Raw genomic sequence first — 23,745 nt, forward strand, 5'->3', positions numbered from 1 at the left:
GGCAACAGGCTGTCGTAGGCAGGTCTGAACTCAGGCTTGACTCCGAAAGTGTTTGGGAGCCAGGCTGCTGCGTCAGAGGTGGGAGCAACTTGAAGGAATCCAAGAATACATCCTCTTCTCTATCTTGAAGTCAACATTATTTTAGATCTACACTAGTCTCACAAAAGGTATAAATTGGGCCCCTCTGCTACTATATGAAGCTCTGGTCTTTCATGTTTAGTAGTTCTTTTAAAACACAAACCAAATGCTAAATGCTTTAAGTCTCTGTAAACAGATGAAATGGGCATGTGGTCAGATAATATGCAGAAAGAAATGTTCTTAGTCTCCTAGAATACCATAAAGAAACCAAGGACTGGGTAGTCATCCACTTCTTCACTGTGGTACACTTGCCTGCCTTCATTTAAAGGCCAATGGTCTTCCTGACATTTGAGGTTGATTTTGTGGGAGGGGGAGTATGTGGGGGCTTTTGGTTGGTTCATTGATGGTTCAGTTTTGTTTTGTTTTGTTTTGTTTTGTTTTGTTTTGTTTTGAGGCAGGGTCTCACAGTGTAGTCCTAACTGACCAGAAACTCTATGTAGACCAGGCTGGCCTCAAACTCACAGAGATGCACCTGCTTCCCTGCTTCCTGAGTGCTGGGATTAAAGGGATGTGCTACTATACCCTGCCAACATTTTGGTTTTAATAGCTAGTTTTAGTATTTTTTTAAAGTCAATTTTAATACCTAAGAAACTTAATGGAAAAGGGAGCAACTTGGATAATATGAAAATATTTACCTCGTGGGAATATATCTTAAACTTTTCCCACTCAGACCTGAACTCTGGCCTTTCAAGGCCAGCCTGGTCTACAAAGCAAGTACCAGGACTACACAGGGCTGTAGCCAGGGCTACCCAGAGAAACTCTGTCTCAAAAAGCCAAAAAAAAAGCTTGAAAAACAGAACAAACAGCAAACGTTGCCATCAAGTCTACCTTTGTTCTGTGTATACAGATTGGCTAGAGCTGGCACTTGGACTTTTGTTTGGGTGGTTGGTTGGTTGGTTGGTTTATTTATTTAAGAGAGTGTCTTTCTCTATAATTCAGGCTAGTTTCCATTCTCCTGATTCAGCCTCCTAAGTGCTATGATGATAGGCACACACCATCACACTTGACTGACCAGATGTACATTTTATTTTGTTTTATTTATAGTAATTTGCTTCTTCACATATTAATTTTTCTTTTAAAATGATTTTTTATTATTATTAAATTTTGATTATTTTTATTTACATATGTGAGTGTGCACATGTGTGTGCACAGGTGCATGTGAGCGCCTGTGGAAGAGGGTGTCAGGTACCCAGAGGTGGAGTTACAGGTGCTTGTGAGTCACCTGTTAGATTCCAGTCCTCTGTAAGAGCAGCAAGCAGTCTTAACCACTGAACCATCTCTCTATTCTCCCTAGATGTGTTTTTAAATGCTACTTGCTTCACACTGTTAGGACAGTAATATATCCTATGATAATAATATCTGTCAGGTTAAATGCCATCCTGGGTGTCAGATGACTTGGGGGCTTAGTAACCTGGCTCTATTGCTAATCAGCTGTGTGGTTTGTGGCAAATAATTCGATTCTCTGACTTCATTTGATACTTGTGAGTCAAACTGAATTTTAACCTATCTTAAGCAAAATACTTATTAGACAGTGTCATGGTATACTTAGTGGATATGTGCTAAAGGACCAAGATCAGAGAAGAGCTAAAATCGAGGATATTCTAGGAAGTCCATGGAGCAGAATTAGACTAGTATAGAACTTGCAACTCCCTACAGCAAACATGACTATACCCTACAATACCTCCTCCTTTGGTTCACTTGCTTAAGATTCTTAGCCCCAGGGGAAGGATTCTATCAGGCCAGATATAAGCCACATTCCAGCTTCCCTCACAGCCTCTCATAGTTTCTGAGCTGAAGGTCACCAAGTCCACATTTGGTAGAGTTTCCAAAAAAATAGAGTAGCCAGGTCTGATAGTGCAGACCTATCCTCACCACTGTTCAGGAGGCTGAGGCAAGAGGATCGTAGGTTCAAGGTCTGCTTTGGGCATCCCTGAGATAGTGTCTCAAAATAAAGGCAAAAGAGAGTTCAGGTAGATGGCTCAATGGTTGAAAACACTTATTGCCACATGAGCCCACATAAGTGCTCATCTATAACCCCTGCACTCCTATCATGAAATGGGAAGTAGAGACAGGGGAATCTCCCGGGTCAGATAGCCTGTAGTACAAGTGTAACAGCAGAAACAAGAGAGACCCTGCCTCAGAAACAATAAGAGAACAAGCTCCAGAAAAGTTGTCCTTTGCTCGTGTGCCATGACTCGTGCCACACGTCTTGGGACATACCTCAGTGGTAGGAACTTGTCTATCATGTGCAACACCCAAGATTCTAATACCAAAATAAATACATGAATGAATGAAAGAAAGAAAAAATGAAAAAGAAAGGTGGGTTTTATTAGAAAATATTTGTTGCTAGATAGCCAGAAATAACAAACATCAAACCAGATGTGTTAAATTGGAGGATTGAATTGTATAACCAACAGTAAAATTATTGTTTCTATCAAACATACATATAATGTAAGATCTTATTTATAAATGAACATTTAAAATGAACAAAACCAAAAGGCATTTTCTGATATTTTAATTTTTTGTCTCTCCCTTTCCCCAATTAAGGTCTATAGGGAAAACACCAGAAAGGTCAGTCCTCCTTGGCATTTGTCTCATGGACTTGAACAAAGGGCCTTCCCCAGACTCTGCCTGCTTCAACTATAGGAAGTAGAAAGAGGGAAAACAAAAAGCTGACTATAGTTTTACTTGGCATTGCACAACAGAGTCTAGATGGAAAATTAGCTGGAATTAAAATGGCCTGATGGTTGTAGTTAATCAGTAAGAACTAGAAGCCTAAGCTCTTCTGTTTTGCTAATTGGTCTACTGTGCTTTTATATTCATAAGGAGAGAATTAACCTTGCTACTGTATTCATAGATCTGTGTCTGGGATTAATGTCCCAGAGGAATGGCTTCCAGGTATGATTTACTGTTTCCAGTATTGTCCAGTGTTGGGCTCTGTGTGATAGGAATGGGGAATGCCTAATCACCAAGGACAGTATGATACCTGAATTTCTGTTTTCTCCCACTGTAATCTAGATTCCCTTAGGAATACAAAGTTAGGTTTTTCTCCTTACTTAGAAATATGCTTCTGAGTTTCTTACATTCCTGAAATGCATAATGTCTTTTTCCACCCTGTTTTTGTTTGATTGATTGGCTTGATTTAGTTTGGTTTGGTTTTTTGAGACAAGGTTTCATTGTGTGACCTTGGCTGTCCTAGAACTCGCTTTGTAGACCAATCTGGCCTTGAACTCACAGAACTCTACCTGCCTCTGCCTCTTGAGTGTGTGCTCCCCCACCAGCAGCAGCAGCAGCAGCAGCAACAGCAGCTTTCATCCTCTTTTTAATGTATGTAGCTATGTTTCTTCACTAGACAATGACATTCTAGCTGTGTGCTCCCTTGGCCTCTTGGAACTTGTAGCTACAAATTGCCCTTTTCTCAGTAGGGGCAGGTCCTTCTCACTTAAGGATTGGCAGAAGCTGCCTTAGCCCCTTCTTGTGTTTGAAATTTAACAACTAAGCAAGGACAGCTTACCAAAAGAGGGAAGTAAAATATTAAATGTAGAATGTGGGAGAAAGTTTCCTCTACATGAATATTCTTTATTTAAGTGATTTTTAAAATAACTTTTTAAATTTATGTGTTATGTGTTTGTTTGGGGGAAATGCATCCCATGGCATACATGTGGAGGTCACAAATCCTACATGAATATTCTTTAAGGTAAAAATACTACAGCTTGAACTATGTATTTGAATTTAGCATAACTGCCAACCAGTTTAATTTTGTGCAGGGATGTTGTATACAGCCAATATTTCACAGTCTTAACCTGTAAATTTTGGTGTCAGGAAAAAACACCAAACAAATTCAAGTGACTGGTGTTATAAATATTAAAATCTACTTCCTTCATTTAATTTTGATTTTTTCTTTATTTAAAGTTGAAATAAGAATATTATATTCACATAGTGAAATTCCTTTCTAAAAAAATAACTTTTAAAGATTTGTTTATTTTTATTTTTATGAGTGTTTTGCCTACATTTATATATGTGTATCACATGAGTGCCTGGTGCCTGAAGAGGCCAGAAGAGGGAATCTGCTGGAACTGGAGTTATGGGTGGTTGTGAGATGCTGTATAGGTTCTTGGAACTCAGGTCCTCTGTAAGAGCAGCCAGTGGTCTTACTGCTGAGCCATCTTTCCATCCCTGAAACTTTCATTCTCATAGTAAACTACCCATTTCTTGTAGTTAGAGTTTTCCTGTCTGGCTCACAGTCAGGACAAATCTCTCTCACCTGCCAGTCCCACAGCTGCTTAGACCCAACCAAGTAAACATACAGAGACTTATATTGCTTACAAACTGTATGGCCGTGGTAGGCTTCTTGCTAACAGTTCTTATAGCTTAAATCAACCCATTTCTACTAATCTATAAGTTGCCATGTGGCTTGTGGCTTACTGGTACCTTACATCTCGCTTGTCATGGCAGCAGCTGGTAGCGTCTCTCTGCCTCAGCCTTCCACTTCTCAGAATTCTCCTCTCTCCTTGTCCCACCTATACTTCCTGCCTGGCTACTGGCCAATCAATGTTTTATTTATTAACCAATCAGAACAACACATTTAACATACAGAACATCCCACAGCAATTTCTTTCTGTGGATGTTTCATTATAAAACAGAATTTCTGGTCCAGTCAACATTCAGTCAAATTTGGCCAGGTATGTATTGCTTTGTTTTTTTTCCTTAACCTTCTTATCTGGTCACAGGCGACCACTATGACCACAGTCCTCAAAGATTATTCCAATCTCAGAATGGCTAAGTATTTTCTTCCTTCCCTTAGGTGACCTTTTCCTTTATACAATTTACCTGAGGGAAAAAACTGCCAGTTAACAAATGCCATGCTTTAGGAAGTGATTTTTGATCTGAAGGGTTTGGGTAAGGGTGCTTGCCCAAAGAACACAGTGCTCTTTGCCCCATTTTTGAGACTGAAATGCTACTGTCATTCCCAGCAGAGGTTGCAGTTCTTAATTATCCAGCCCAATTAGATTAATCTCTCAGCCAGATGTTCTTCATTACCTTTAGTTCTCTCACTCTGTACTCTACTTTTAAATTCTCTTTTAAAATTCTCTGTAGAGAAGATACTGTACTTCATCTGTTATACTGTTCCTAAAACTAGAGTAACATAGAAGAATCAGTCAGAGGCAAGGGCTTTTACATCAGGTCTTGAATCCTTGCTCTGAGGTTACTAGCTGTTTGATCTTGGGCATATACTGTTTCGAGCCCCTCTGATGCCTACAAGTAAGTAGGCATGGAACTAAGTGGAACTAAAAACAGTAGGTTGTGTTCTAAAGGTGAAGTGCAGCACTTAGTGTCTAGCACTTAGCATGTAGCTGGGTTAGCTTATTAACTCATTTCTTGTATGTAACCAGGAATGCCTTTCCTTTGCTAAGTAGTAATCCTATGGCAAAGAGAAACACAGACGTCTTTGAGCTTTATTTCCATAAAGACTGAAGAGCAGTATCACTGTCACAATCCTCTAAGAGCTGTTTTATTATCTTTAGATCAAGAAGGATTTTCTCTATCGTTTTTTCTTTTTTAGCATAGGGATTCTCAAGTCCTTTGGCCTTTGTGTTTTAATTAAATCCAGGTCATCAGATGTGGCAGCAAAACACCTTTACCTACCACTGAGCCACCAGACCGGCCCTCAGATTCTTAAAGAACAACTCCCTACTGAATCTTTGAAGAGCTGTTTCAGAAACACTGATACTGGCCTAACTATATTTCTTCCTATTCTTGTAAGATCACTAAGTTTCTTACCTTACATTGAAGGACATGAAATTAAATTTACATATAATTTTATTTAGTACGAAGTGTTTGATTTTGTTCATCGAAACTCTACATGATTACGGATTTTGTCTTCCCACTTTCATACCACTTCTCTTCATCTGTGACAACATGATTGACTTCCACACACACACACTCAGAAATATAAAATGTAGTCAGCTACTGCTCATCCCTTGTCTCTCTTTTACCAACAGTATGTCACTTTTGAGATCACTTGAGAACTCATAAGGCCATGGAATAAATAGATGGGATGTGTCATCTAGAGCACGTTGAGTCCCACTCTCAGGACCCTCTATCACACTTAGGTGGTCTTCTGCCTGACCCACCTGGGTCTGCTGTGCATCTATTGATATCTGTGCAAATAAGCCAAACAGGAAGACTGGCTTCCCTTATGCCTATGTGAGCATGATCCCTGATTTGTGTCTTTTGTTTGTTTGTTTGTTTGTTTGTTTTTTCAAGACAGGGTTTCTCTGTGTAGTTTTGGTGCCTGTTCTGGTTCTCGCTCTGTAGACCAGGCGGGCCTCGAACTCACCGAGATCTAACTGGCTGTGCCTCCCAAGTGCTGGGTTTAAAGGTGTGTGCCACCACCACCGGGCTCCCTGATTTTTTACAAATTTGTGTCACTGTCACCACATCCAGTCTGTGCATACTGGGAATCAAAGGCAGGTCTTTGTGCATGCTAAACAAGTACTTTTCAAACCGAGCTACATATCAGACCCTCCTGTTCTTCTAGTCATGAAGTTACAGAATCCAACAGTTTTGAATTAACTAATCCCATTGCCCCAACTATTACTCTTGTGAAAACACTACATACATTTTGAAAAGCATATTTAACTGTGTAACACAAAGAATGTACATAGGTATTCTTTAACACATGAGCAACAAAAGTATTACAGAACTCTCCAAACCAGGAAGTTAGTTTAAACTACTGTTTGTCAAAGAAAACTACTTGTGTCTCACAAAGGGAATGACTGGAGTATGCTCAGCTGTTAAGCTCTCACTCAGCAAATACTTCTTTTGTAGATATAGATAACTGCTTTGTTTACTGGGAACCAAAGTGCACAGAGCTGTTAGTTTTGCCTAGTGAGTAGGTAGACTATTTAACTTTTTTGTTTTTTTCATTTAGTGAAGCAGACAGTTGCTGTGTTGGCAGAAGTGTGACTTTCATTTCCTGTCTGTGGTGTACCCCACTCATCCTGTCATTCAGACATTTTGTTTTAGATTGTTCCCATAATGTCAGTGAAACTGGTCCACAACACAGGGGCATGTGCACACCACGGATGTAACAGGAGACAGGGCTTGTGCAACAGACCACAAGAGAACTGTGCTTTATTTTAAGATAAAAACAAAACAAAATCAAGGCAGCCTCTCCTAGCCAGCATGCAAGTTTTTTAAATGACATCTATAGATTCTTATGTTTTGTTTTTTAAAAATGTGTCCAATCTTTCTGGCTGGTTACAACCTCAAAAGTTTTATCAATCTCATACCACTTTATTGAAGCATGAAATTGAGCCAAAATTGAGCATTATAAAGCTGATTTCAGCTTGCCCACTTACTTGCCATGAACAATTTCATTTTATGACCCATTAATCTACCACATGCATGGAGTTCTATAACACTTTTTTTAAGATAGGGTCTCATAATGTAGCCCTGGTTGGACTGTAACTTGCTATGTAGATAGAAGCTGGCCTCACAAGAGATCGACCTCTACTTCTCAAGTGCTGGAATTAAAAACAGGCGCCACCACACCCAGTGTGCTCTATAACCCATTTCTTAACTGGAGTTATTCCTACTGCACTGGTAGAAGAATCCAGGAAATTGGGAGGATACGAGGATAAGTTAATGTATTCTCATATATCTTTTGAGCCCTTACTGTATTTCTGGTGGTGTTTCTTTCCAGTGCTGAGGGTACAGTGAGAGCAAGGTAAGGACCTTGCATCCGTAGAGCTTATATGCTGATGACTGCAATCAAGAACACAAGTGAATAAATGATCTAGTTCACAAAAATATCCTGAAAGGGACAAAACATGACAACAGGACAGAATGTGATTGGGATAAAAGAAAAGAGGCATGGTGATAGTAGAGCTGAGGTTTAAATACTCAACAGTTTCAGGGAAGACTCAAGTAGAGAATGGTAAATACAAAGGCCTTGAGAAGGGACCTGAAATACCGTAGTCAAAACAGAGTGGCCAGGGATAGTTCATAGTCAACAAGGAGAAGCAGCTAGCTTAAGGTGGAAGTAACTGGCTGAACTGCAGGCTGTTTCATGAGCCTAGAGGACCAAGCTGCAAACCGGCTCTTCATTTTTAAGTATGAAGGGAAGAAGCCTTTACAGAGTTGTACACAGTGACGCTGTAGTCTGAATATACTTTAAAGCACTGGCTGCAGTTTGATGAGTGGGTGGCAGAGGGGCAAAAGTGGTTGCAGACAGAACTACCAAAAGGCTTTTTGCTGATACAATGTCACGTTAGAGACAAAGTGAAGGAGATGAAGATAGAAAGAAAATTAGCCAAGAACTAAAGCTAGAATGTGATAGAAATATGGGTGTTCATAAGTTCTTCCTACTTAAAAAAAAAAAATTATTTACTTATCTATGGTGTGTGTGTGTGTGTGCGCGCGTGCGTGCGCGCGCCTGCGTATATGTATATGCGCCAAGTGTGTGAAAGTGCTTGAGGAAGCAAGAAGGGGATGGTTCCCCTGGAGCTGGAGTTCCAGGCAGTTGTGAGCCTATTCATGTAGTAATCTACAAAACATGTGTAATCTACAAAAGCAGCACGAACTTTAACCCCTGAACCATCTCTCCAGCCTTGCCACCCACACACCCACACACCCACACATGCATATATATATATATATATATACATATATATACATACATACACACTACTTTTCTATACATTTAAAAGGTTTTGTTTTGTTTGTTTGCTTGTTTGTTTGTTTTGATTTGCTTTGAGGTGGTCTTACTATGTAGACCAGGCTGTCCTCAAACTTACATTCACTGCCTCTGCCTCCTGGGTGCTGGAATTAAAGGCATTTGTCACCTTGCCCATCTGTTTGAAAACTTATTTAAGAAGCTTTTATTACAAAGTAAACACCCAGATTGTGTTAGCGCTTGTCTATAATACCAACACTGGAGAGGTGACGGCAGGAGGAAGAGAGCCACGTCATCATCCTAAACTATATAAGTGAATGAAACCAGCCTGGGTTACATGATACTCTACTTCAAAAGCAAAACAGGAAACTTCTTTCTTTCTTTCTTTCTTTCTTTCTTTCTTTCTTTCTTTCTTTCTTTCTTTCTTTCTTTCTTTCTTTCTTTCTTTATCTGTTTTTACTCTTTCACCATTCTTCTAACAAAAATTTATTGGACAGCTACTGACTGTTTACAAGTCAGTCTAGTAAATGCTAGAAAAGTAATTGCAGTTCAATATAATACTGTCTTTCACTACTAAAGAACTATTGGCTGGACATGACAGCTCAAACCTTAACCCCAGTACTTGGGAAGTGGATACAATAGGATATTCAGAGTCATCCTTAGCTATATAGCAAGTTCAAGACCAACATGGCTACATGAACTCTTACCTCAAAAAATCAGAGGAGTAGCTAAGACCCAGTTACATCAGCAAACTTGAATCCCTCAGTGAAAACACTTTTTGTGTTTGGTTGGTTGGTTGCTTTTTTGAGACAGGGTTTCCTTGTATATCCCTGGCTGACCTTGGACTAGCACTGTAGACCAGCTGGCCTTGAACCCAGATCCACCTGCCTCTGCCTCCTGAGTGCTGGGATTAAAGGCATAAGCCACCACCACCCTGCTAAAACACTTTTTAAAAAGCCCAAGCAAACAACAGCATAAGAAGAAAATGGCAGTACTGTGGACCAGAGTCAAGATGATGATGGAAGTAGATGGACAGATCCAAAGTGAGTTTGAGAGTACAACCCATAGGATTTGCAGATGGATTAGAGATATATCGTGGGGAGATAAAAAGACATGAAGGCCAACTTGACTGTTCCACATTTGTCCCAAACAACTGTGCAGATGAATCTAGGAGTCAGTCGTGAGGAGTTCTTGCCTAGTTGTGGGAGTTCTGCGTTTGGTCCCCAGAACCCCAGGAAAGGTTTAGAGAGGTTCTTTCTTTGTTGTTTCTGGTTATGTTTGGTTTGGTTTTACAGTACTGAGGGTTAAGCTGAGGTCTTTGCACATGCTAGGCAAGTGCTCTACCTGGAAGCCGTGTCCCCAGCCCAGTAACTTAGCTTGGACAGTGTAAATTTACGATGTCAATTAGATTTTTCCAAGTAGAAAGTTTGAGTAGGCAGTGTTGTTTGCATACACTGGCCAACCCAGAATAGCACTAAATCCTCAGGGGCATACCTAGAAACCTCTATTACATGTTTCTAAACTTCGCCATGAGTGTCTTAAAAGTTCTGACTTTCTCCCCTTTTCAGATTCTGTGGATAATAATGAAAGGCTTGTTAAGTCCATTGTTACGAAAGAAATTTCGATATGTCTTTTGTTTCTATCCACTTGTAATTATAATTTTGACTATCTTCTGTTCTAAGCAATAATTCTCCACTTCTGTTATCAGCCTCCCATGGGAGGTCTCCAGGAAGTAAAGCACACTTCCTCTGTGCTAGTCCTCTCCAGTGCATGTGGAGATGCAGCTACTAAGAGTGCAATTTTAGTTGTTTATTTTTAATTTACACACAGAAGTTGTACATATTTATGAGATCAAATGTAATATTTTGATACCCATATACAATTTTTTTTATTTCTTTAGATTGGTTTATTTTTACTTGAAGTGTATGGATGTTTTGCCTGTGTACATGTGTGTGCACTATGTGTTTGCTTGTTGAATCCCCTGGAACTGAATGGTTTTGAGCCACCATATGGGTACTGGGAATTTAACCTGGACCCTCTGGAAGAACAGGTGCTCTTAACTGGTGAACCACCTCTCCACCCCTCTGTATACAGTGTCCAATGGTAGATCTGAGGACTTATAGGTTATATTCATCTCCTCAGACATTTATAATTTCCTTATATTAGGAACCTTCAAAATCTTCTAGCTAATTTGAAGCATACACTTGTGATCAGTTATAGTTATCCTACTATGCTATAGAACATTAGAAACTGTTAGTCTTCTCCAACTAGACTCCTATACCCACCAACCATCATCCCCTCTTTATACCCCCCTCCATATTATCCTTTGCAGGTGTTGATAACCACTGTTCTATTTAATGAGGATACAGTTTTGAGTTCACACTTGAGATGGGGTGTGTGTGTGTGTGTGTGTGTGTGTGTGTGTGTGTGTGTGTGTTTAATATAAGTGTTCTTCCAAACTCTGGCTCTGTTATAAATAAACATTGAAGCATTTCTGGGCAATGCTTGGTACAGCTCAGTGATAAAGTAATTATCAAGCATATGTGAGGCCCTGGGTTTGATCCCAGGACCTAGCACCACAAAAATTAAAAAGGAAACTTAATTTTGAAAAAGAAAACAGAGAATGTTTTACATCTTATCAGAACACCATTGAAACACTATCACTAATCACTAATAATATCTAATATTTATTAAGAGCTTACTTCTGCCAGGCAGTGGTGGCTCACACCTTTAATCCCAGCACTGGGGAAGTAGAGGCAGACAGACTACTGAGTTTGAGGCCAGCCTGGTCTACAGAATGAGCCTCAGGACAGCTAGGGCTACACAGAGAAACCCTGTTTCAGGGTTGGGGGAAGACTTACTTCTGTGAACCCAGGTACTACCTAAGGAAGCTGTGTGTTCACTGACTTCTCATAACCTCATTTTATAGAAGAATAAATAACCACATAGCAATAGAGCTGGGATTCAGACCCTTACAATCTTGTTCCAGAGTCTTTGCCCTTTTATTTATTTAAAGTTTTTCTTAACTTCTGCCATGTAATTTAAATAGAATATTTTAAGTTTTGTTTTAGAAAAACTATCTAGAGTAGGCAGAACTATATGTGAGCAACCAGAATAAAGAATAATCTCTCCTCTTGAAACTGTTCAATTTTGGTTTTGTTTGTGTTTTTTATTTTTAATTTTTTAATTGATCTTTTAATTTGGGTTTGTTGTTATTGTTTGCTTTAATTTCCTTTTCATTTTGTTTGGTTTGTGTGTGTGTGTGTGTGTGTGTGTGTGTGTAGATTTTTTGTGATGGTGTGTCTCACTCTGTGACCCTGATTTGCATGAAGCTTGCTGCTTTGTAGCCCAGGCTGGCTGGCCTTGAGCTCACAGAGATCAGATGCTTGTGTCTGCCTTTCTAGTGCTAGGATTAAAGGCATACTTCACCCTGTGAAGTTTTAACTTTGGGTAGAGAAGAGAGAGAAATCCTAAACTGGGTCTCCATCCTATTTACTTTACATCCTTAAGTAATTTTTCTCTTACCTTTTTCCTTACAGCATCAGCGAGAGCTTTTTAACTGTCAAAGGTGCTGCCCTTTTTCTACCACGAGGGAATGGCTCGTCTACACCAAGAATCAGCCACAGACGCAACAAGCATGCAGGTAAAACCGCATATATATTCTTGTTTCCTTTTGTTGCTAGGATAAGATATCAAAACAAAAAGCAATTCTAGGAAGAAAGGGTTTGTTTTAGCTCATAATTCCAGATTATAGTCCATTACTGCAGGGAAGTCAAGACAGGAATTTCAAATGGTAGTCACATGACATCCACAGTCAAGAGCAGAGAGAAATGAATGCATACATGCTCACTTTCTTGCTTGCTTGCTTGTACTCAGCTCAGTTTCTCTACACTTACTCAGTTTAGGACCCACCATGCCTAGGGAATGGTGCCAGCCAAAGTGGGTTGAGTCTTACCCCATCAATTAACAGTTATGACAATCCCCTGTATAGCATGCCCTCAGACCACCCCATGTAGACAGTCCTCCATTGACTCTCTCTTCCCAGGTGATTCTAGGCTGTGTCAAGTTGATAATTAAAGCTAACCACATAAACCTTTTACCTTAACTTTGTTGACTTGTGACCTCCAGGAATGGAAAAAATTACAAGGAAGGAACCTTGAGCATACAGATCAGAGGTGAAAGCAGGAAATACTGGATCTTATTGAGTCAATAGTTGAGTTTAGTTGGAATCAGAATAATCTCAGCTACTTTAGAGGCTGTGCTACTTCTTGTTTGGACTTTCATCTCATTAGAATGTAGCAGTTCACAATTATAACTAGTTTTCCTAGGCCATGTTAATGACTTCCTGCCAAAGCTCTGTGACAATGGCATTTTTTTTAAATAAGGGAGAAAAACTTTTGAAAAAATTAACTTGGGTATATTTTCACAATGCTTCCTCCTCAGTATCCCCCATCATAGATGGAGTTGAGCATTTTGCCAAAAAGTGTGAATGCTCAAAGGAAATAGCCAAGCTAAGCTTTTTATTTCTGTTGGGTGTGGATATTTATGACAATAAAAAGAAGACAAACTATTCTTCTAAATCCAACTCGTCTGACTAATATTTTATGTGAATTACCCCCTGGCATGGAATAGGAAGTAGGTTGGTTAGCTGCTTTTCAAGCTCCTGCCTGGCCTGGTTGGCTTTTTTTTTTTTTAATGAATTTTTCATAATCAAATATTTCTACTTGATATTGTTCACTTAAGTAAAAAGAAAAAGCAGGTTTAACACGGACGGCATGGAATTGACTTGTGATCCAGACTAGACAGACAGGATGATATATGTAGAACTGAAGTTTATACAAGCCGAATCTTCACATAACTGCCTTGGCTAAGCAGAAGAGCATGTGTCAAACGCTTTAATGTCTGATGGTGTGTTCCTATGCGTAGTTTTTGAATGTGCCTGGAGTTTGTTTGTTTGTTTGTTTTTAAATCTGGGCATTTAAAATATCCAAATACTGTTTGACAATTTTCAAATTATATTATTAATAAACATCTTTAAGTACTTAAGGAAAATTATGACAAAATTATTTAATCAAACTTTATCTGCAATTTAGCTACTATTGGTGAAATATGTGCAAAGACTATAAAATAAAGGAGGGACTTTAGAGGTATACTGCCTGATAGTCTCTGTAAACATGAATTTCCCTGTAAGAAATAATACCCTGCTTGCTCATAGCTAAACTTTTCATAGATAAGGAAACTAAGCTTCTAGACAGACAGCTCAGATAAGAGGCCTCACAGCAGAAGGAAGAGTCCTGGGTTTTGTCTGACTTTGAAATAACTCAGGTGGATCTTTGCACCACTGGTGCCTTGAGGAATTTGGGCCTGCTGTTCAGGGTTCTCCAGAGGTTCTGCATCTTGAGTGTTTTCCGGGGCTACTCTCGTGGCCTTCAAGAGGAACTTAGGTTTGTGGTGGTGTTTGTTGCTTCGTTGTGCTAAGGATGGAACCCAGGGTCCTTGTTTCATGTAAGGCAAGCCCTCTAGTGCTTTAGTATATCACCAGCCCTGATTTTAGTTTTTTGTTTTGTAAGATAGAGTCACATTCTGTAACCCAGGATGGCCTCAGATTTACAGCGATCTTCCTGCCTCAGCTTCTTGTACATTGATTGCAGTTATGAGCCACCATGCCCGGTATAAACTTGAGGGTTTTTTTGGTTTTGTTTTTTTTTTTTTTTTTTTTTTTTTTTTTTTTTTTTTTTTTTTTTTTTTTTTTTTGTGTGTGTGTGTGTGTGTGTGTGTGTGTGTGTGTATTTTGGGGGGAGGGGTACCTGACTGTTTGTTTTGAGGCAAGGTCTTATGCAACCAAAGCTAGCTTCAAAACTCACCATGTAGCCAAAGCTAACCTTGAACTCTTGATCCTTCTGTCTCTACCTCCCAAATGCTAAAATTGTAGACTATTATGAATAATTAGCATGAACTTGCATATAAGTTTTCATCTGTACATGTATTTTCATTTCCCTTGGGTTTATACCTGAGAACACATCCTGCTTCTTCAGATTGTATCTCTGGGCTTGAAACATAGTAAAATGGATCTTCTTTTTAATTTTGAAGGTTAAAGGATTCTGTTACACTAGAATTAGTCAGAAGCAAGCAGTGAAATGGGGAGGGGAAAAATTATTCTTTGAGGAAAAAAAATGAGAAAAGGTTTCCAAACTTGTCAAGCTTTTAATCACACCTACTTGCATCTTTTTCTTCCTACCTCACACTACTTCTTGCATAGCTAATGTCATACTTAAAAGCTATGAAGTGAACACAAAGAAAATTATATATATAGGTTTCAAGCCTAGTATGAAAACCAGCTATACTGGCATCTATGGTTATATGACTGTATCAGACATCTTAAAACTCTTTAAAAAGGGCCATAGGTGGGTAGAAATAAAGCCTTGGGTTCTTAGAGTGTTATCATTTGTGACAGCATATTATCTGCTGCCCCTGTTAGCCAAATCCTCAGATTTCCTAGTACAGAAGAGGGAAATGAAAAAAATATGTGTCTTAAATCTTTTTTTTTTTACTGGTCTCTCTTTTTTTAAAGGCTTATTATTATTTTAATTATGTATAGGTATGTGTCTACATGTGGGTATATGCACATGATTGCAGATGCTTGAGGGGGCCAGCAGTGTCAAATCCCCTGAAGCTGGAGATATAGGTAGTTGACCCAGTCCTGTGGAAGAGAGTAGCAACTGTTCTTAACTGCTGAGCCATCTCTAACAGCATATATATATATATATATTCTTTGATGGTTTCATAATGCAAACAACCTTGATTGTATGCATCCCCAATGCCCTTTCTACTCCCCCAGGAACTCCCAGCTCCTCCCTCCTACTTCCTCAGGCACCTCTAGCACATACCTCTCTCCCTTTCATGGTCTTCCCTTTTTTTGTTAAGAACCCACTAAGTCCAATTAGTACTGTCTATTAGAATGTTTACTGATCTTATTTGACTTGATCTTGTGCTGGTAACCATAGCTTCAGTGAGTTCCAGGGTGTACTGCCCAGCATTTCACATTCCTTCCTAGCCTCTAGCTCTTACATTCCTGCTGCCCTTCTGCAATTTTCCAGAACTTTTGTTGAAGCCTGAGAGGTGGATAGGTGTTCTATTTAGGGATGAGCATCTTGAGCAGTTAGGAGTGTGCATATAACTGTTGACCACTGCAGAAAGAAGTTTCTCTGGTCAAGGTTGAGGGCAGTACTAATCTATGAGTATAAGAATAAATATTAACAAGGTAGTCCAACAACATGTTGTTTAAGAAAACAACAGTAATAGGTTCTTCCGCAGAGCCTCTGCTCCAGAACCTTGAGCTTTGACCAGGTTTACAGTTCCAGGCCTAAACTCTTTCTTGTGGAACAAGCCAAATCCAATCTAAAAGCCCCTCACCTTCGTGCCACCATTGCACCAGTGAGAGCATCTTGTCTGGGAGATGAGTAGTACAGCATGCAGGGGTGACTGCATAGCTTTGCTCCCCACAGTGGCCTGTATACCACCTTCTGGCACTATGAAAGTTGGTCAGCAGGAAGAACTTTCAGGTCAATTCCAGCTTGATTTCTGTGTCCTGCAACCAAAGTATATTGTGTCTGCAGCAATAGGGGCATACCATCTAGTTCTGGTAGGCAACTAAGAGCAATGACAATAGCCTATATTTTGGGGGGGGGGGCGGTACCTGTCGAGCCTCCCTAACTAATAATGTATAGAGAGGGAACTCATATCTAGTGCTGGTGATTTTCAATTAATAACCCATGTCTTCTGTGAGAATCATTGTCCACCCATACAATATATCTGTGTTCAAATTCCTATTCTTTTTAAATGTGTGTGTGTGTGTACCTCCACAAGCTTATAAAATATGAGTTTCCACAGGGTTTTGTTTTGTTTTGTTTGTATCCTAGTCTCTTTTGTTTTTGGTTTGTTGTTGTTGTTTGAGACAAGGTCTCACCGCATAGCCCTGGCTGGCCTGGAGCTCACTGAATAGGCCAGGCTGGCCTTGATCTCAGAGATCCGCCTGCCTCTGCCTCCTGAGTGCTAGTATCTTAAATCTTACTACAGAGATTTTCAACTTAGTTTTAAAAAATATGTAAGAATAAGTTAGGTTTCAAATAGTTGGCCATGTTAAAGCATCTAATATGTTCAGGAGAATAACTATTCCTAATATGTTCTATTTAATAAGTATTCTCATTTTAATATCATCCATTAACCATTTTAAACTATTGAAAATAAAGGGAATATAACAGTATTTAAGTTAAAGGCATTTTAGTATTATTATTACAGAAGAAGATATTATGTATACCATTCAAAACTCAAGGATAATTCTTTATACAGTTCTTTTACTACCCTTTATGGGACTCCACCAACAGATTGCTCATCCACTTTTACCATTGTATGAAATAGAGATTGTTCTCAAGTATATCTTCTCTAGGACAGATATAAATTTTAACATACTATACACTGAAAGTAAATATATAAAAATACAGCCTACTAATCTCTTACTATTTAAAAAATTAAGCCAGGCAGCAATACACACCTTTAATCCCAGCACTCGGGAAGCAGAGCCAGGCAGATCTCTGTGAGTTCGAGGCCACCCTGGCCTACAGAGTAAGATCCAGGACAGGCTCCAAAACTACACAAAGAAACCCTGTCTCAAAAAACAAACAAACAAAAACGTTAAACCAACAATCTTAACTGATTTCTGTGACTCAGGCACCTGGTCAGATGGCTCAGCAGGTAAAATCACACACTTCCCTTATAGAGGACCCAAGTTTGTCCTCAGCACTCACATCAGTTGGCCCACAACCAATTCCATCACCCTCTTCTGGCCTCATTGAGCACCTACACTCATAATAAAAATATGAGATGGAGCTTGGCATGGTGGCTCACCCCTTTAATCCCAGCACTCCAGAGACAGGCAGGTCTCTGTAAATTGGAAGCCATCCTCATCTACATATGGAGTTTCAGATCAGCCAGGGATATATAGTGAGACCCAGTCCTAAACAATAACAAAAATTTATGAGAGGGCTCCATGGGTGAAGGTGCTTGCTGCCAAGTATGACAATCCAAGTTCAATCCCTGGCACCCACATAGTGGAAGAGAGAACCAATCCCCACAACCTCCATGGAAAGTGCCATGATACATGAGCACGTGGGCATGCACACACACACTAAAATAAATTAAAATGTAAAAAAAAAAAATTAACTCTTCTCAGTAAATCATAACTTTACATGTGGCCAAGGTAGAAGGAATCCTCTCTATTGATTTTTGAATGGAGACTAATCATCCTTTGCTTTGTAAATCTCACCAGGTGATCTCCAACAACATCTTCAAGCAATGTTCATATTACTCCGCCCAGAAGACAACATAAGGCTGGTAAGTTAATGGCATTATCGTCATTGTCTTCCTCAAAAGGCTGCCTAATTTAGCCAATATTGAAGTCAATTTTTGTTAAAACACAATGCTAAGTACTAGGTGGAATAGAAATGAAGAATGACCTATCCCAATCAAGCTGAGAATTTAATTCTTGTAAAACATAATATGAAGTGATATAAAATACTCTGATGGCTCAAGATTGTTGTTAAGTACTGATTTGTAAGTTATTGTCCATAACAATTGAAGTTCAGAAAAAGAGGAGAAAACTTGGGAATTTGACCTGGTTGAGAAGGTTTTATGCTAAACAGTGGAACTTGAGCAGATCTTAAAAGATGATGAGATTAAGCAGACAGAGTTCATCCTAAATAAGAACATAGCTTAAGCAAAAGGATGTAAAGGAAGGGACGAGGTATGAGTGAAATAACTAGCAATTGTTACTGACTGAGTCAAGAGACCTGGGCTAATCATGTTATGCTGGACAAGTTACCTTAGGCTGTCTTTGCCCTTTTCCTCATTCGTTGACTGCTATCACAGTTGACAGGATTAAATAGACACATTAAGAAGTATGAAATGGGGGCCAGGTATGGTAGCTGCATGCCTTTAATCCCAGCACTTGGGGCCAGAGGCAGGTAGATTGCTCTGAGTTCGAGCCCAGCTTGTTCTACAAAGCAAGCTCCAGGACAGCTAGGGCTATATAAAGAGACCTTGTCTCAAAAAAGAAGAAGAGGAGGATAATGAATGAAATGCTGCTGTAGAAGTGAGGCAGGCCAGTGAGGAGGAAGGATTTAATGCCATAAACAGAGCTCTCAAGCAAGCAGGTCACAGACTGGAGATAGATTCTGTTTAGAACACACAGCTGTTTGGTTTGATTTATTTTTTATATTACCCAGAATGTTAAAGCTGGATTACATATAAAAGTCAAAAATCTGGGTCTTCAGAAGATTAAACTTCTGGCAGTGCCAAGATTTTATCCTCATGTGACAAAACACAACTAGATTGGCATGTAGAGATCCTGCTGGGTTGAGGTTTGCTATAATCTGCCTACCCTGTTGTCTCCTGGACACTTGGAAGTCATGTGTCTTTTTTACATGGTTACTTTTCTGACTGTAATAAAAATAAGAAAACCAAAATAGAATGAATACCTAGCAGAGTGGTACACACCTCTCATCCCAGACAAGAGTATTACTTCAAGTTCAAGGCCAGCCTGGTCTAGATAGAATAGTACACTAGCAAGACACTGTCTCAAAGACAAAACACCTAGGCATAATGGTCACAGCTTTAATACTAGCACTTGAGAGACAAAAGCAGGTGGATCTGGTCTACAGAATGAGTTCAGGACAACCTGAGACTCCATCTCTGGATGGGCATGGGAGGATGAAAAAACGACATGAGATGAGCATGTGGCTTTACTTGTTTAGAATCCATGTGGCTTATCTCACATTTACATTTGTATTTGATCCCTAGATTACTATAGAGCTAGTCAATACCCCTCCCTCTTCATGAGGCAGTTGTGAAATACAAGTTTTTTGAGCCAAAAAATAACATGAACCAGCTACAGTGTCTAAGGAAGATTCTCTAGAAGCTAATTCAGAATAGACAGAAGGAAGTACACTAGGCAGTTGTTATTAAAGTGTGTGGTCACCAGACCCTCTAGGTTAAAGCAGTAACTTGGAAGTTGACTAAGCTACAAGCATATTAAATTCAAATAGCTAGCTTCTACTTTCTGTCCAAGAAGAGAGATCATGAGTAAAGTATGAGATTGACTGTAGAAAGTTGATCAAGCTTCTGAACACTCTGGTAATCACCGATTCATCATTTACTTTACTTTTTCTCTCAAATGCTGACTCTGTGCTGTGTGTGTACGTATACATGTAGAAGCCAGAGGTTAATGTTAAGTATCATCCTCCTCAATAGCTCTCCTTTTTAATCACTCTCTACCTTATCCGTTTATTAATTGATTGATGCACACTTTTTCTTTTCTTTTCTTTTTTTTTTTTTTTTTCTGTCCTGGAACTCACTCTGTCCTGGCCTCAAACTCACAGAGATCCACCTGCCTCTGCCTCCTGAGTGCTGGGATTAAAGGCGTGCACCATCACTACCCTGCCACATTTTTTCTTAAAAATTTTAATAATTTATGTATGCTGTATACATATGTGCAAGTACATTCACCATGTGTGTGCATGTGGAAGCAGTAGGGTGGCATTAGGTGTCTTTTCCACCACACTCTACCTTATTTTTTAAAAATAAGGTCTCTCACTGAGATTTTACCTGCTGTGCCATTTTCCCATCATTGTCTGCATTTTAAAAAGTATTTCACGTGTGTATATCTGTGTATTTGTGTGTATGTGTGAGAGACTGAGTAGGGACACTTATGCCATGAGGTAGTGTGGAGGTCAGAGAAGAACTTTCAGGAGTTGGTTTTCTCCTTCCATGCTGGAATCCAAGGACTGGACTCAGATCATCAGGTTTGTATGCCAATCAGTTTTACCTGCTGAAGTATCTTTCTGGCCATCTGCATTTTTTTTATATATTTTCTCAAATAATTCTTAAAAATTCCATCTGTGGGACATGAAACACCGTTCTTCTAGCATTAGTATTCTAAAGCAGTGGTTCTGAGACTTTAGGGTATATCAGAATCCCCTCAAGAGTTGCTGTCAACTACCAGTTTCTGGGCTTCTCTGGCAGTGTTTGGTTGGTGGGGAGGAAGTAGAGATAATTTATATTTTTAACAAGTTTCCAAAAGATGCTGATCACACTTTGAATATAACTTCCCATAACCCATACCATAGTCACTAGTACAGGCTGGCTATTTGCCGATAGCTCTTGAACATGGTGCGGTGTGGGAAAGCCAAAGCTAAGGATGTCATTGTGTGTTTTATCTTTTTCTCATTCATTATCTTCTGAACTTTAGTTTGAACCCCTAAATATGGGATAATCCCCCCGCCGCACGCATGAAACTTGAAAGAATTAAGGATAAAGTTAAGAGGCAGAGTTGAGGATGAAAGCCTCTTTTCCTACTAAAATATGCAGCTTCAACTTTTTAGATTTTGACAGTCTCTCGTGTATGTATTACATTTACAGAATGTAAGTTCAAACGTAAGTTGTAACTTGTGCCTCTGAATTAATCATTAAAATGACAAGCCATTTTACAGTTATTTTGAATTGTTACAAACACATAGTCATTATGTTTCAGATTATTGAGTGAGTCATCTTCAGGAAAATAAGTAAATGCATTATGTGACTTTGGACAAATTAGCACTTTCTAACTGAAAGGGGCATTTGTATACCCAAAGCAAAGGCTTTTGTTTGGAGTTAAATTTGGAATGCTAAAGCTCTTATCTCAGGACTTGTACATAAGGTTAAAAATTGGATAGTCAACTGAAAGTCCACTTTTTTTCTTTTCTTTCTTTCTTTCCTTCTTTTTTTTGAGACACAGTTCCACTGTCTATCCCTGGCTGTACTGGAACTCATTCTGTGGACCAGGCTGGCCTGGAACTCACAGAGATCCTCCTGCCTCTGCCTCCTGAGTGCTGGTATTAATGATGTGTGCCAGCCCTGCCCAGCCTTTTTCTTCTTAATAACTCAACCAAACCCCACTTTTTTGTTTAAACGTTGAAAACATTGTTTTCTTTTGGGAGAATTCCAAATACAGGTATAAATGTTACTTCAGTATTTAAGAAACTTCTAGTTGTTAAATAAGGAAATGGTTTTATAGTGCTCTTCTGAATTATCAAAGGACTACTTAAAAACCAAATGAGAAATTAACAATTTTCAGAATATTTACAGCAGCCTCAATTGAAGTTTTTGCAAAAGCTAAAAACTTGGCAGGATAATTTTAGAAAATTAGTTTTTTGGGTTTTAGTTTTATAATATGTTAAGTTTCTTCAAATGAAAATGAGTTTATTTTTTTTTTCTATGTATAAGTGCATTGTGTCCAGTTTGGTTTTGTTTTCCAAACCAAACAATTCAAAAAGGAATGAAGATGAAATCACCATGTCCCACACTCTGGGAAAAACCATTCCTGGCTATTTGAATAAGCAACTTTCCTTCTCTTTGGTATTTACATAGAGTCAGGGTGGGCAGTTGGGTAAATTAACAGCCCTGCTTAATTTTGTTTTGTTGTTTTATTAAAGTAAGCTGTGTAATGTCTTTAACCTGTTTTTCATGGGTATCTTGCCATGCCAATAAATTAATCATGAATTTGGCAAGGAGGTATTGACTGTGCTGGGGATCAGACCTGGGGTCTTTTTTGCTTGCTAGACAAGTTCCCTACCACTGAACCATATCTTTAGCCTTGACTATGGTTTTCAGGGATTGGACAGAATATAATTTATAGATTTTTTTAAAACTTGATATTCTTTTTCATCCAGACACTTCCTCAAACTCTTGAAGACAGTGTTCTTTAATTTATTAATGTCATGTCTAAAGTCTATTTTAATCTTAGCTACTGATATTACTTTGTTCTTTTGGCTAGAATTTAATACTTACATACTTTTGAAATCTTTCTGATAGATTGGGTGAGCTGCTTGTCTAGACATTGTATCTTTATAATGTGGCTTCCCTGAGGATAAATACTGCATGCAGAGGCATGGTCTAGACTTATGATGAAAATAAAATTAAAACAAATGTGTGATGTATGCTTCAAGAAAACTGTTTCAGGCTATTAGATGAGGGGGATGAGAAAAGCTCTTGTGCCAGGTAGGATCTGTGAACTGTTCCACTTAGGTTCAATACTTAAATTGGACTGAGAGCTTTAAGGTGATTCTTTGAATGATGATCTCTTGATGTTATCAAGTTGAATATTAAAAAGACAGGAAATGTTTGCACTGAATATCACTTACCAAAATGTCTTGAGCCAGATATCAAGCATTATAGACTATATTTAGGAAGACTTTTTTCTTTCATCAGCCTTGACTTAACCAATCAGTTGGTGTATGAACCATCAGACAGAGAAAGTTAAAGAGATGGCTTAGTCAGTATAGTGCTTATTGCACAGCCCTGAGAACATGAGATTTTTTTTAAAAAAGCCGGTGTTAATAGTACATATCTGTAATCCAAGCACTGGAGAGGCGACCAATTTGGCTAGACAGGATGACCAGCAAGCCCTAAGGATCCCCTGCTTTTGCCTCGCCATCCAGTCTAGCCAAATTGGTGAGCTCAAGTTTCAGGAAAAGAGCCTATCTCAGAAAATATGACAGAGAATAATTGGAGAAGACACCCACATACACAGTGCACGCACACACACACACACACACACATACACACACACACACACACACACACAGTATACACATATATGCTATATACACATATACAACAGTATACACATATTCACAACACATAACTAATGAAAAATGTTTCAATTTTTTTTTAATTCCTCAGAATCATAGTTCAGTTGTTTCCACACCATTTGTATTTGCAGGTAAAAGTGCTTCTAACACATTTTAGAAATTGAACATTTAGTTTAAAGATTGCCAAGGCATGCTCAAGTTTAAACATGTAATAAGATCTGAAATCTTGTTTATTAGACTTTCTGG

The 23,745-nt window shown here is 38.9% G+C and overlaps 1 protein-coding gene across 3 annotated transcripts in view; it reads left to right on the top strand.

Moving 5' to 3' along the window:
• Positions 1–23,745, top strand: part of Ssh2 (slingshot protein phosphatase 2) — a 257,691-nt gene that overhangs the window by 175,306 nt on the left and 58,640 nt on the right. For all 3 annotated transcript variants that reach the window (XM_028866803.2, XM_037201496.1, XM_028866804.2), the window contains 2 exons: positions 12,358–12,461; positions 18,144–18,208. In XM_028866803.2, coding sequence (XP_028722636.1) covers positions 12,358–12,461; positions 18,144–18,208 — 169 coding nt within the window. The remainder of the gene's footprint in view (positions 1–12,357; positions 12,462–18,143; positions 18,209–23,745) is intronic.

This window comes from Peromyscus leucopus, chromosome 8b (assembly GCF_004664715.2).
Source record: "Peromyscus leucopus breed LL Stock chromosome 8b, UCI_PerLeu_2.1, whole genome shotgun sequence".
Classification (NCBI taxonomy): Eukaryota; Metazoa; Chordata; class Mammalia; order Rodentia; family Cricetidae; genus Peromyscus; species Peromyscus leucopus.